At 39.6% G+C, this 15078-nt stretch overlaps 1 protein-coding gene across 1 annotated transcript in view; it reads left to right on the top strand.

The window, feature by feature from the left end:
• LOC144606408 (sodium-dependent neutral amino acid transporter B(0)AT3-like) overlaps positions 1-14513 on the top strand; it is a 29638-nt gene extending 15125 nt beyond the window's left edge. The window contains exons 7-13 of the mRNA XM_078422463.1: positions 1335-1447; positions 2854-2982; positions 4216-4372; positions 6850-7054; positions 8744-8903; positions 13612-13774; positions 14334-14513. Of these exons, the coding sequence (XP_078278589.1) occupies positions 1335-1447; positions 2854-2982; positions 4216-4372; positions 6850-7054; positions 8744-8903; positions 13612-13774; positions 14334-14513 (1107 nt within the window). The remainder of the gene's footprint in view (positions 1-1334; positions 1448-2853; positions 2983-4215; positions 4373-6849; positions 7055-8743; positions 8904-13611; positions 13775-14333) is intronic.
• The last annotated feature ends 565 nt before the right edge of the window (positions 14514-15078 follow it).

Raw genomic sequence — 15078 nt, 5'->3', positions numbered from 1 at the left:
TTTCTATGACTGCTATGTAGTTTCGTTCGGTACTTCGGTACCGAACGACAAATAAAGCTCTGTTATACCTGTTATCAAGTAGAATGGGCAATTAAATTCTGAACAATTCAGTAAGGATGATGGAGGAGTAGAGTATTTGAACAAGGGACTGAATGAAGAGTGAAGAATGAAGAGTTCTAAAAGAGCTGTAAAATCAATAGGGTAATCTTGAACCGACCCTGAGACTGTGACAATGATTTAGCTTGATTTGGTTTGATTACATTTTGGTTTTAGGATGGCACAGTGGCACAGCTAGTGCAGCTACTGCCTCTTTTACATGGCTTGGACGCAAGTCTTTTTGATGACAAAATTTAAGCTTGGTAGGTATCTTTACAGTCCAAATATATAAAATACCAAAGTGACACAATTTAATTCATTCTTTGTAGATCCTTCCACCAGACTGATAACCAATGCCTAACATACCCATGAGGAAGCTTCTTAGAATTGAAATGACACCATTAAAAAACCCAGAGGTGGAGTCAAATGTTAATTGAATTGTGCTGATAGGCTGTACGATTTTAGCTGCTCAAAATTCAGTGATTCCAGGAATGAAAAAAACATAAAACCTAGGAGCAGGAGCTGGCTATTCCGTTCTTTAACCTCCTCTGCCATATCTGATCTGATCTTTTGACGCAGTTCCACTTTACTGACCTTTGTCTGAACCCTGTACCTACCACTGCCTTGAATATACTTAAGGTCACAGCTTCCACCGATGTCTGGGGTGAAAAATTCCACAGATTCATGACATCCAAGGAAAAAAGAATGTCAACTCATCTTGAGGCTACGGTCATATTAGATTCCTCCCCCCACCTTCATGTTTCAATTAGGTTCTCTCTTATTCTTCTAAACTTCAGAGAGTACCAGCAGTCCTGTGTAATCTTGCCCCTTAAAACATCCTGGGAATCAATCCAGGGAATCTTCACTGTACTGCATCCAGAGTATATCCTTCCTTAGATAAGTAGACCAGAAAGCTACATGCTGTCTTAAGGTAAGGTATGGTGTCTCCAAAGACTATACAGTTATGTAGGGTGGAGTTTACAGATCATGGCTCTGGCAACTTGTGACTCAGCTCTCTAAATTTAGAAAAAGGATCAAATTTTTACAGCGAAAAAAATGTACATTTCATATCAGACAAATAGCACATTTCTTGGCATCTTGGTTGGATGACTTTCATGTATAGTGATGAGTTTCTACAGTCACTCAGCTATTAGCCAAGCCAATCACAGTTAAAATTGAAGCTGGTATAACAGGTCATTGTTTCTAATGAATGCATTTGTTCTCTCATTTTACTTCAGTTAACTGTGTTAAGCAAACCAAGACTGTGGTTAGATGCTGCGACCCAGATCTTTTTCTCATTGTCTTTGGGTAATGGAGGACTAATTGCAATGTCCAGCTACAACTCACTGAAGTAAGAATGTTATTTTTTTGTAATAGGTTTCACAAGTCCAGAACAAACAGAAACATATCCATATGCCTAGCCAAAAATCTCTTAAATGCCATTATCATATCTGCCTCAACCATCATCACCGGCAGTACATTCCAGGCAGTCACCATGCTCTGTGTAAAAAAAAACTTGCCCCCCACATCTCCATTAAACTTTGTCCCTCTCACCTTAAAGCTGTGCCTCTCGTATTTGATATTTCCATCCTGGGGAAAGGATCTACTCTATCTATGTCTTTCATAATTTTATATACTTCTCAAGTCTTCCGTAAACCTCCTGTTCCAGAGAAAACAATCCAAGTATATTCAACTGCTCCCTGTGGCCGAAGCCCTCTAATCCTGGCAGTATCCTGGTCAATCTCCTCTGTACCCTCTCCAAAGCCTTCACATCTTTCCTACAAAGGCATGATCAGAACTGCACGCAATACTCCAAATGCCACCTTAAGCAAAGTTCTAAAATTTCTCCAGTCCTCCAGGGCCTCCCCTGTGGCTAGATAAGACAAAAGGATCTTTGTCAAGGCTCCTGCAATCCCCTCTCTTGCTTCTCTCAATAACCAGAATAAATTCCATCTAGTCTTGGGGCTCATTCACCATAATGCTCTTTGAGAGCCCCAAAACCTCTTCCTTCTTAATCTCAAACTGCCCTTGCATATTGGTATTTTCCACACTGATCTCACTATCCTCTATGTCGTTCTCCTTAGTGAAAATAAATAAATGAGTACTCATTTGGTACCTCATCTACACCTCAGACTCCAAGCTCAAATTTCTTCCTTGGTTCGTGAGCAGTCCTATCTTCTCCTTGGATACCCTTTTGTTTTCATAGAGGTATAAAAAGCTTTGGGATTTTCTTTCATTCAACTCCACCTTCCTGTAGTTCAGGCCCTTGAGTCCTGGACAACATCCTCATAAATCTCTGCACATTTTGTGTAGCAGTGACCAAAAATTCAATAGCATTAGACTATGGCTGATTGTTGGTTAGTGTGGACTTGTTGGGCTGAACGGCCTGTATCCACTCTGTACATCTAAACTAAACTCTACTCTACAACACTCCCCAGAAACCTGCCATGTTCTCCAGAGACGCTGCCTGACACGTGGAGTTACTCCAGTACTTTGTGTCCTTTTGCGTATTAACCAGTAACTGTAGTTGTTTGTTCCTACTAATTATACAAAGATAATCCCTTACTTGGTTATAGTGGACAATCAGCAAGAACGGGCACCATACCCCTCCCCATGGTCCATTATAATGAGGGTTTGCTGAATTGAATGTTAGATAAATAAACTCGATACATACCAGCTTATCTTTCTATCCATTTTAGTTATCGCTGGCTGTATAAATTATTTGCCCATTTAACAAAACGTTCTTCTGTTCTTAAGGAATGACTGTGAGGTGGATGCTGTGTCAGTGGCTGTTATTAACAGCTTTACTTCTATCTTTGCCTCCATCCCTATCTTCTCCATACTTGGATTTAAAGCGACCATGGCATATAGAGATTGCTTAAACGAGTAAGTGGTGTTCTACATACTACTCTCTCCATTATAATCGATGCCAATATAATCAAAAATGTACTACTTCAAAAACTTGGATGTGTTCCATTAAATAATTTAATACATGCTGATAAATGTTGCTGTGCACCTCTAAGGAACTACAACATAATTTCACCAGCCAATTTTTCTTGTGCTATTTTAGGTTCCACTAGTTTAGAGTTTTTTTAAGAGGCTCTAATTCCGATTCAAATTATTTTATTGTCATGTACAGCAAGGTGCAACAAAATTCCTTGTTCACACAAAGTTCACAAAATAAACAGTAGACATATGATAATGACAAATATAACAATAAATACAAAGAGAAGTGAAATAACAGCACAATGGTGCAAGATTCTACTGCAAAAAGTCAAAGTACTATAAAAGTACTATAACGGACTATCCGAATGAGGGAGAGCAAAGAACCTCTGGTGTGGCAACAACTTTGGAATAGGTGTGAAAGAAGTGATTTGTGCAAGAGTCAGTTATATTTAACTATATATGTGGTGAAAGATTGATTTGGAAGAATTGACCATGAAGGAGGTTGGCCACAATGATACGAGGGTAATGGAGATGTTAAAGAAGCTGGAAGTGCTGTTCATTACAACAAGAGAGATTGGTTCCATGCAGCAAAGGAGTGATGCTTAAGAGGATCCAAAGTAATCTGGCATTGAAAGAGTCACTGACAACTAGTGAGAAAATGTAAGGGGCTCAACACCAAATTGTCACCTGTCCATATTCACCAGAGATGCTGACCGACCCGTTGACTTACTCCAGCACTTTGTCTTTGTTTTGGAGGGATTCAAAGATTAATGAGCAGGGGAGGGTGTATCTCATGCTGGGTGTTAATGATAAAGAGGAGATCAGAAGCCCAAGAGACTGACCCCATAATACTGAGGTTAGCAGTAGCCTAGGCAGTGTGGCATAGACAGAAGTAGGGGAATTATGAGAGTAAGTCGACAGGGAACAAAGATACATCTTAATAGCTTGGAGGCAATGAAATATATAGAGATTCTGGATATTTCTCCCATATTCTAGCCACAATGAGTCCTTCTGCTCACTGCTGTATGTAATTGGATAATATCCAATAAGATGTCTTTTATTTCATGGCATTGCATGCTTGTAAACAAATGGGAGAAAGGGGCTATTTTTTCCAAAGTCTGAAAGTACTCTATCATTTGTATGGTTTGTATTTACATTAACTTCTTTCAACAGTAATATATTACTTATGTCAAATGAATTTGATATCCAAGATGGAAATATTACAAGAGAAAATTATATTAATTTGTTAAATGATCTGAATGCTACCCATCATGAACAAATCCTGTCTCTCAGTTTGAAGAATTGTGACCTACAGAACTTTCTGAATCAGGTATTTCAAACAGACTTCAGAATCATTATGAGAATCGTTCACAATGCTGTTAAACAACAATCTCAGTCCAATCAACTCAGAGCAGTAAATGGCCAGTGAGTGTCTTGAAAATCACGATTATGGGTAATGTGACATGCAAATAACATACCAGTGCAGAACTTGAGAGTGGGGCTATATATTTATATATTTAGGTTTATTTGTTAATTAGTTCGTAGGCTAATTGGCCTCTGTAAAAAAATGGCACTCATGTACAGGGAATGGATGGGAAAATGTGATCACACAGAACCAGTGTGAATAAGTGATCAATGGTTGGTGTGGACTCGGTGGGCTGAAGGGTATATGTCCATGCTGTGTCTCTAAAACTATATATAGTGTGAAGTGCAAGAGATTTCCACCCACATACTGTAACAACTGAGAATGTGCTCTATTTCTTTCTGTTACTATCCTTCACAACTGCCCTTCACAAACATTTCACTTTATTCAGACCAAAACCAGAACCATACAAAGCAAGAACACATTAATTTTTTGCAATCAAACTAATTAAAAAGACATAAATAGTTAAGGAACTGGAAATAACAATGCAACTATTTAAATATTAAGGCAGTAACATGAATCATGAGCAATTGCCAATTCATATGTTATCAATTGAAGCCCAGAGGAAACCCACACAGTCACAGGGAGAATGTGCAAACTTCACATAGACAACACTCAAGGTCAGGGTTGAACCTGGGTCTCTGGCATTGTGAGACAGCAGCAATTTTACCAGCTACGCCACTGTGCTGCCCTTTTCTTTCCCTTGAAAAAAAAGATGAGGCCAAAGTTTGATTCCACAGAACTGGGCGAGGGAGAAAGAACAAAATGAGCAACATTAAACAATGCCTGTTGGCATAGCTAGAAGTCAATGTCAGTAAGTATGAACGCTTGTGTCTTGCTTAAAATAACTTTTACAGCAAAATAGCTGGCTCTTCGGTACACCATATCTATGTTGACATTTTTTCTCATCTATGCTAATCCTAAAATTCCATATCCCTCGCTGTCTTGACTCTTCAAGAGCCGACCTATATTTTTCTTAAACATAGTGATGTACAAAATACCATCAACTTCTCCGATATCCACCACTCCCGGTGTTTAAAAAAACTCTATTCCATCAAATCCCCTTTAAAATTCTTTCCTCTTCCCATAAACCCATGCCCTCTTGTTTTTTATACCCCTACCATAAGAGAAAACATTCTGACTATCTATTCTATTTGTGCCCCTCATAATTTTATACATCAAGTCATCCCATAACCTCCATCCAGGGAAAACAAAATCGGCCTAATCAATCTCTTCTAATAACTAGTGTTGTAATCCAGGCCACATCTTGGCTCACCCCTCTCTCCAGCACAATGACACTGCAAAATAATTGTGTGGTGATGAGAACTGCACACCAAGTACAGTCTATTCATCGTTTTATAAAGTTGCAACATAACATCCACACTTTTATATTCTGTAGCCTGACCCAAGCATACTGTATACCTTCTTCATCACTCTATCTACCTGTGTTGCCACTTTTAGGGAACAATAAATTTGAATCCCAAGGCCTCTCTATTCATCGACATTCCTTAGAATTCCATATTTTACTATAAATGTCCTCCCATGTTAATGGCAGTGATATGGTTTTGAATAAAATGACAAATCCTTCTCCAGATTGATTAGTAGGACTAGATGTTACCATCCCTAAGGTTTGCACTACAATTGACTGGTGTTGTTCTTGGGGGTGACCACTAGGTAATGTTGCTACCATTCAAACTAAACTAAACCATAACTTAATCGTAGGGTTATATTACAGGTTTAATATTCATTTCTAGTCACTTGTGCTAAACATGTGCAAGCGTCTCGTCACATTTCTACGCCACAGTTGAATGCCCAACAAGTCGCCTGCATATATTTTGTGCCAAACACCAAAAAACAATTTCTCCCTTCTGGGATAAAAGTGGTGATGATTCAATTTAAATCTTATTAATGTCTCAGTTGGAATTTTGTCCACTTCTGTGAGCTCAGTAATACAATAACATTGTGGTGTGCTCTCTTATGGTACTCTCTTTGTCTCATGTACCGAGGTAGAGGTAATTCATTTTTGTGTACAATTCAATACAAGTATCGCTATACATAAGCACTTAGATACATATTAGATAAGCATCTCAGATACAGTACAAGTGCATAACATAAAGGATATAAAGGATATATTCTTATAGAGGATAAAGTGTCAATTCAAAGAAAAATACAATCTAATAAGAAGTAATATAAATGCAGGAAAAGATTTGGTTTCCATTCAGTTAAAAAAGATATGGTTGATTTGGCATTCCTTTTAAACTTCATTTGATGTACATTGGGGTTCAGATAATAAGCATTGGTTATGTCAACATTTTTTTTTGTTCATTTTTCTTTGAACAGGGAAAATGTTTAATAATATTTCTATTTCATTTTCTCTTGCTCAGGGTGCCTCAGGTACGGGGCTGGCATTCCTTGCTTTCACTGAAGCCATTATCAGAATGCCGGCCCCTCAGGTATGGGCTGTCCTGTTCTTCATCATGCTCTTCACTCTGGGTCTGTCATCAATGTTTGGCATCATGGAGGGCATTCTTGCTCCCTTGTTGGACCTGAAGGTGTTTCCAAAGTGTGTTCCTAAAGAGATGATTACAGGTACTTGTACATGATTACTGCCCTTGTACAATTCTTTGACGATCGCAGTATTGCAACAAGAGGGGCTGGCTTTGTACTGAATAGGATGTTACCTGTTGAAAATTAGCACTCTTTGCTGCACCATCATTGGAACCAACAGGAATGAATTTCAGAAGCAGAGTACTACACAGATACAGCATTATATCAAATGACAAATCTAATTTCCTGATATTGTCAGGATTATTACCACCATAACATGGTGAGATTGGAAGGATTTGCAATGAAAGCACAAATATTGAAAGTCATGAGGTAATATTTAAATGGTATAGTGAGGAAAAGGTAAATTAAACATACAAGAGCTTTAGCAGTGATGCCATAACAGTTCATTCTGTTGTAACCTTGGTCTTAGTCACGATACGATACGATAGAACTTTATTTATCCCAGGAGGGAAATTGATCACAAACACAAGTGCATTATAGGGGCTGACGTTTCAGCATAGTACCGAGAAAAGGTGATATTATAAGATGAAATTTTAAATTATTATTGCAAATGTAAATAATCCCATTACAGTGCTCAAATAAGAGCTTGAAATTTCCTCTGTATTCACTCCTCAGCTATTGCCAGCAAACATATCCTTATTTACTTGCTTGTACCTATAATTATACAGGAGGAGGCCATTTAGCCCATTGGGTTCATGTTGCCTCCCAGAGAGGCAATCACATTAGTCCCACCGCTCCTATACTCCCCTTCCTCCTCTCCACCGCCCCAACCTATTTTCCTGTACCATTTATTTTCCACACATGCCCACCAACTCTCTTTTGATTATTTTTGCCATCAACCTACACTAAGGGGTCATTTCCAGTAGCCAGGTAACCGACTGGTGGAACATTAGCTTTTGCAAGGAAAGTGAACGGCCGAAGGAAATATGCATGATCAGCTTAGAGAGTATTCATAAATGTGTGGATTTTGAGATCTTCCTATGCATCCATTAACTGATGTAAAAACTATTTATTAGATGTTAAGTATTTTGCAATGTACTGTTTATGTGAAGATTGCAATAGAAATGGATGTTCTTTATTCATCTAGTTTTACCTAGGTTTTAAAATTTGAGGTTTTATTACATGGATAGAGCAAGCTTTGTAATTTCATCCAAGTACCATGACCCACATAATCCATCAAAGGGCGGGCCCATGAGTTAAAATTCTGAATCAGGGCAGGGCCAACTCTGATGGTATTGGGCAGAAACTTGCTCAAGTTGATTGGAGTATGTTGTTTGTGGAGAAAGGAACATCTGGACAGTGGGATGTTAGGTTCCCTCAGCTAAAAAGATCATACAACAGATTGTGGATAGGCAGGGACTAAGTGCAATTCCTTGTATTTGTTCAAAATTCCAGTTAATATCAACATTACTTTCACCCAGCACCCGCTAGGCTAATATACACCGGAAATTCATTCCCATTTCACCTGGAGTTGATGATACGAAGGGATTGTCTTTAGAGACAATTATCTGCAGGAGTTTTCCTAATCAATCACAGATAACAGTTTTCCTGTTTTTCTGGGTTCTTCCCTTGAGGTTACAGCAATTGAGAGAATACTAATTGAAATGAATCTCTTTTATGATTTAGATTTTTTTCAACTGCTCCACAGATAATTAATATGAAAAATATATTGGCATAATGTACTAATTTTTTGATATATTTTTCCTTTAGCCATAATATGCCTGGTGTCCTTTTTGATTGCACTTATTTTTACCACTGCATCTGGGAATTACTGGCTGGTAATTTTTGACAAATACGGATCAGCTATACCTCTTTTGATCTTAGCCTTCTTTGAGCTCATCGGAGTTATTTATGTATATGGTATTAACAAGTAAGTAGACAACACAGAATTAACTATTTGCTATTTCAGTTAAGTTGGTGGAGTCCAAGATCAAGAACTACACTTTTTTATTCTTTATTGTAAACTATTTTTACTATTTTTAAAAAATTAGTACAATGGTGCAGCTGTTAGAACTGCTGCCTCACAGCTAGTGACCTGGGCTCAATTCTGACATCGGGAGCTGTCTGTGTGGAGTTTGCACGTTCTCCCTGTGACCGCGTGGGTTTCCTCCGAATGCTCCGGTTTCTTTCCGCATCCCAAACGGCTTTATATGGGTTTATAGGTTAATTGGCCTCGGTAAATTATGGGTTTATAGGTTAATAGGCCTCTGTAATGGGTTTATAGGTTAATTGGCCTCTGTAATGGGTTTACAGGTTAATTCACCTCTGTAAATTACCCCAAGTATTTAGGGAGTGGATGCAAGAGTTAAATAACCTATAACTAGTGCAAACTGGCGATCAATGATTGGCATAAATTTGGTGGGCTGAAGGGCCTATTTCCATAATGTAACTCTACAGTAAAGTAAATTCTTGCCAGGAATATATTTCTTCTGGGAGAAATATCAGAATAATATTGATCCAATGTTTAGCGTTAATGATACAGTGATATCTTAGTCATGCAACCCGGAAACATGTCGATCATGGTGTCCCATCTACACTGGTCCCACCTGCCCACATTTGAGCCATATCTCTCTAAACCTTTCCTATCTACTACCTGTTCAAATGTCCTTTAAATGTTGTTAGTTTCTGCCTCAAACACCTCCTCTGGCAGCTCATTCCATGTACCCACCACCCTCTGTGTGAAAAGGTTGCCCCTCAGGTTCCTATTAAATCATTCCCAGCTCACATTAAACCTATGTCATCTGATTCTTGATTTTCCTACTCTAGAAGATGAAAGTCTCTATGAATCTACCCTATCTATTCCCCTCAAGATCTTATACACCTCTATAGGATCACCACTAATCCTCCTACACTGTACTAGCATATATGTATTAGCCTGCCCAACCTCTCCCTATAGCCCAGGCCCTCAAATCCTGGCAACACCCTCATAAACCTTCCTGCATTTTTTCCAGCTTAACAACATCTTTCCTAGAGCATGGTGATTCATACTGAACAAAATCCTCCAAATGTGGCCTCACCATTACCTTTTACAGCTGTAACATAACATCCCAACTTTTATACTCCAATCCCTAACTGATTAAGGTCAAAGTGCCAAAATACTTTTTGACCACTTTATCTACCTGTGACGCCACTATCAATGAACTATGTACCTGCACGCCTAGATCCCTTTGCTTTATAGCACTCTCCAGTCATCGTCATAGAGTCATTGAGTGATACAGTGTAGAAACAGGCCTTTCGCCCACAGTGGCCAACGTGTCCCAGCTACAGTAGTCCCACCTGCCCGTGTTTGGTCCATATCCCTCCAAACCTGTCCTATTCATGAACCTGTCTGTTTCTTAAACTTTGGGATAGTCCCTGCTTCAACTACTTCCTCCGGCAGCTTGTTCATACACCCACCATCCTTTGTGTTAAAAAGTTACCCTCAGATTCCTATTAAATCTTTTCCCCTTCACCATAAACTTATGTCCTCTGGTCCTCGATTCACTGACTCTGAGCAAGAGACTCTGTGCATCTACCCAATCTATTCCTCTCATGATTTTATACACCTCTATATGATCACTCCTCATTTTCCTGTGCTCCAAGGAATAGAATCCCAGCCGACTCAACCTCTCCTGATAGCTCAGACCCTCTCGAACTGGCAACATCCTTGTAAATCTTTTCTGTACCCTTTCCTGCTTGACAACATCTTTCCTATGATATGGTGCCCAGAACTGAACACAATACTCTAAATGTAGCCTCACCAACATCTTATACAACTGCAACATGACCTCCCAACTTCTACACTGAATACTCTGACTGATGGCAGTAGTGCAAGATTACATAACTGAATGATCATCCAGTGAAGCTTTGAGTGGAGCTAAGAAATAAATCGATGATCTCTGTTGGGAATGTACCATGGGCCCCAACATAGTCAACAGGAAATAGAGGAAAGAAATGAGCCAGGATATTGCAAACAACTGCAACAGGGTTGTTATAGTAAGGCATTTAACTTTCCTAACATTGACTGGGACTGTAGTGCCAAAGACTAAGATGGGCAGAATTTATCAAATATATTCAAGAAAATTTCCTCAGGCAATATGTAAAGGGTCTGCAAGGGAGAGAGGGCAAAGCCTCACCTACTATTAGGGAATTGGTAGGGTAAGAGACTAGCAGTCACAATTGGGTTTAGTTTAGAGATACAGCGTGGAAACATGCCCTTCAGCCCGAGTCCACACTGACCAGCGATCCCCACATTAACACGATCCTACACAGACTAGGAACAATTTACAATTATACCAAGCCAATTAATCTAGAAACCTGTACATCTTTGGAGTGTGGGAGGAAACCGGACGGCAACGAGTTCAGTAAGGCATTTGACAAGGTTCCACATGGAAGGTTGATTAAGAAGGTTAAATCGTTGGGTATTAATAGTGAGGTTGCAAGATGGATTCAACAATGGCTGAATGGGAGATACCAGAGGGTAACGGTTGACAATTGTATGTCAGGTTGGAGGCCAGTGTCTAGTGGAGTACCCCAAGGATCTGTGTTGGGTCCACTGTTGTTTGTCATTTACATTAATGATCTGGATGATGGTGTGGCAAATTGGATTAGTAAATATGCAGATGATACTAAGATAGGTGGAGTAGTTGATAGTGAGGTAGATTTTCAAAGTCTACAGAGAGACTTGGGCCTTTTGGAAGGGTGGGCTGAAAGATGGCAGATGGAGTTTAATGCTGATAAGTGTGAGGTGCTGCATTTTGGTAGGACAAATCAAAATAGGACAGACAGGGTAAATGGTAGGGAATTGAGGAATGCAGTGGAACAGAGGGATCTGGGAATAACTGTGCATTGTTCCCTGAAGGTGGAATTTCATGTGGATAGGGTGGTGAAGAAGGTGTTTGGTATGCTTGCCTTTATAAATCAGAGCATCGAGTATAGAAGTTGGGATGTAATGTTAAAATTGTACAGGGCATTGGTGAGGCCGAATCTGGAGTATGGTGTGCAGTTCTGGTCGCCAAATTATAGGAAGGATGTCGACAAAATGGAGAGGGTACAGAGGAGATTTACTAGAATGTTGCCTGGGTTTCAGCACTTAGGCTACAGAGAGAGGTTGAACAGGTTGGGTCTTTATTCTTTGGAGCGTAGAAGGTTGAGGGGGGACTTGATAGAGGTTTTAAAAATTTTGAGAGGGACGGACAGAGTTGACGTGGGTAGGCTTTTCCCTTTGAGAGTGGGGAAGATTCCAACAAGGGGACATAGCTTCAGAATTGAGGGACAAAGGTTTAGGGGTAACATGAGGGGGAACTTCTTTACTCAGAGGGTGGTGGCTGTATGGAATGAGCTTCCGGTGGAAGTGGTGGAGGCTGGCTCGATTTTATTATTTAAGAGTAAATTGGATAGGTATATGGATAGGAGGGGATTAGAGGGTTATGGTCTGAGTGCAGGTAGATGAGACTAAGTCAGGGAGAATGGTCGGCGTGGACTGGTAGGGCCGGACAGGCCTGTTTCCATGCTGTAGTTGTTATATGGTTATATGGTTATATGGCAGATTATTATCTGAATGGTGTCAAGTTAGGAAATGGGGAAGTACAAAGAGATCTGGGTGACCTTGTTCATCAGTTACTTAAAGTTAGCATGCAGGTACAGAAGGCAGTGAAGAAAGCTAATGGCATGTTGGGCTTTATGACAAGAGGAGTTGAGTATAGGAGCAAAGAGGTCCTTCTGCAGTTGTACAGGGCCCTAGGGAGACCACACCTGGAGTACTGTGTGCAGTTTTGGTCTCCAAATTTGAGGAAGGATATTCTTGCTATTGAGGGCGTGCAGCGTAGGTTCACTAGGTTAATTCCCGGAATGGCAGGACTGTCCTATGTTGAAAGACTGGAGCGATTAGACTTGTAATCGCTGGAATTTAGAAGGATGAGAGGGGATCTTATTGAAACATATAAGATTATTAAGGGATTGGACACATTAGAGGCAGGAAACATGTTCCCAATGTTGGGGGAGTCCAGAAACAGGGGCCACAGTTTAAGAATAAGGGGTAGGCCATTTAGAACGGAGATGAGGAAAAACGTTTTCAGTCAGAGTTGTAAATCTGTGGAATTCTCTTCCTCAGAAGGCAGTGCAGGCCAATTCTTTGGATGCTTTCAAGAAAGAGCTAGATAGAGCTCCAAGTGGAGTCAGGGGGTATGGGGAGAAGGCAGGAACGGGGTATTGGTTGTGAATGATCAGCCATGATCACATTGAATGGCGGTAAAGGCTCGAAGGGCTGAATGGCCTACTCCTGCACCTATTGTCTATTAATCCACTACTTGTTTAATGTCCAGGGCAACAAAAAGCCCATATTGCATGATCTCTGTTTTATTCTACATTGAACTAATGATTTTTAAAAAACATTAACTTCACTTCCTTCTTGATCATGTTGGTAACTTGCATTTTTTCAGATCATGCGAGGATCTCTGTAAACAAGAATCTCGTCTCCATAATTGGTTGTGCTATGCTATTACATTTGCAATAAGCTTATTTTATTCATTTTTAATATTAACTTGCATTAAAGCCATTTCTTGAAAATCTAACGGGAAACTGTATTTTCATCTTCTCAGATTCTGCGAGGATTTGGAATTTATGACTGGTCGAAGACCCAATGTTTACTGGCATATAACCTGGAGGTTTATTAGCCCTGTCTTGTTGTTTTCCATTTTTGTGGCATACGTCGTCGTTGAAGTGCAACATCAATTATCCTATGAGGCATGGGATCCTGACTACGTAAGTATCTTTTACCCTCAAATATCCAGTTTCTTTGACAGCAGCTGCAACATCTTATTTTATCTATCCATGAAATAATCATTTAACCTGCTCAAACCTGGGTCATTGTTATTTCTTGGGATTTACCTCCTGCAAAAAAACACTGATACTCAAACATCTGGTTTTAGAAAACGCAAGTCCGATGGGATTTTGTTGGATCCCCTTGCTGCCCCCCCCTCACTATCTCCCCTTTTCCTTTAGCTCCACCTGGACACACACTCATTTCTCCCCTTCTCCCAATATGCCTTCCTCTGGCTTCACAATTCTAATTTTTTCTATCCTTATCTCATACCTTTTGTCTATTAATCTCTGCCCTTTGTCCAACCATTTGACCCTGACCTCTCATCCAGCTTTCTCCACCCGCCCAAGCCAGTCACAATCATTCTGAGGTAGGATCCCGACCGGAATTGTCACCTTTCCATGTTCTCCAGGGATGCTGCCTGACCCGCTAAGTTACTCCAGCATTTTGTGTATTTTTTTAAACACAAACCATCTCTTACCTTTTACTTTAAACCAACAGGCGAAGTTCCCTCAGAAAGAAGAGAAGAAGTATACAGGCTGGGTAACCTTCGTCTGTGTTTTCCTGAGCATTTTGCCAACAATTTTTATCCCACTTACAGCTCTGTATCAACTTATCAGATCTAAATGTGGAGTCTGCCAAAAAGGAAATCCAACAGACAATGCAGCTTTTGAACTGTAAACAATTCCATATACCGTAGAAGCTGTAATTTGCAGTTATCCTTACTGCTACACTGAAGTTACCATTTAGCCAGGGTAATGGTCGTTATTTGATTAATTTGTAGTGGCTTGTTTTGCACCTAACAGGTTAGATATGACAAATCTCTCAATGTATTCAATCACCTGTTAGATTTTCAAACCAATCACCTTTAAGGGGACAAGAGCATGCTGGTGGCTATTTGAAAAGGTTCAATTTTTTCTTTAGATGATGCTTTTACCAATTATAATCATGACGTATTATAATCATTGTTTATGTAAACCAAATTGATTTACAATGATTAAAGCTTTTTAAAATTCATTTCGCCATTGTATGACATTTTTTCTTTACCATAGTGGTCTATAGCAAAGATCGAAAGCAATTTTTATGAAAACGCACACGTTCCGAAATTTAACCACTGTTTACGCAAGACACTCACTGATAATAAATGCACATTGAACTCTTTCTGAGATATGGTTCCATTGAATTTTTGCAGAAGTAGAACTTATTGCACACAAAAGAACATAAAACAGTACAGCAGAAGGGTCAT

This window comes from Rhinoraja longicauda, chromosome 2, assembly GCF_053455715.1.
Source record: "Rhinoraja longicauda isolate Sanriku21f chromosome 2, sRhiLon1.1, whole genome shotgun sequence".
Lineage (NCBI taxonomy): Eukaryota > Metazoa > Chordata > Chondrichthyes > Rajiformes > Arhynchobatidae > Rhinoraja > Rhinoraja longicauda.
This window is presented reverse-complemented; position numbering and strand designations above follow the sequence as displayed.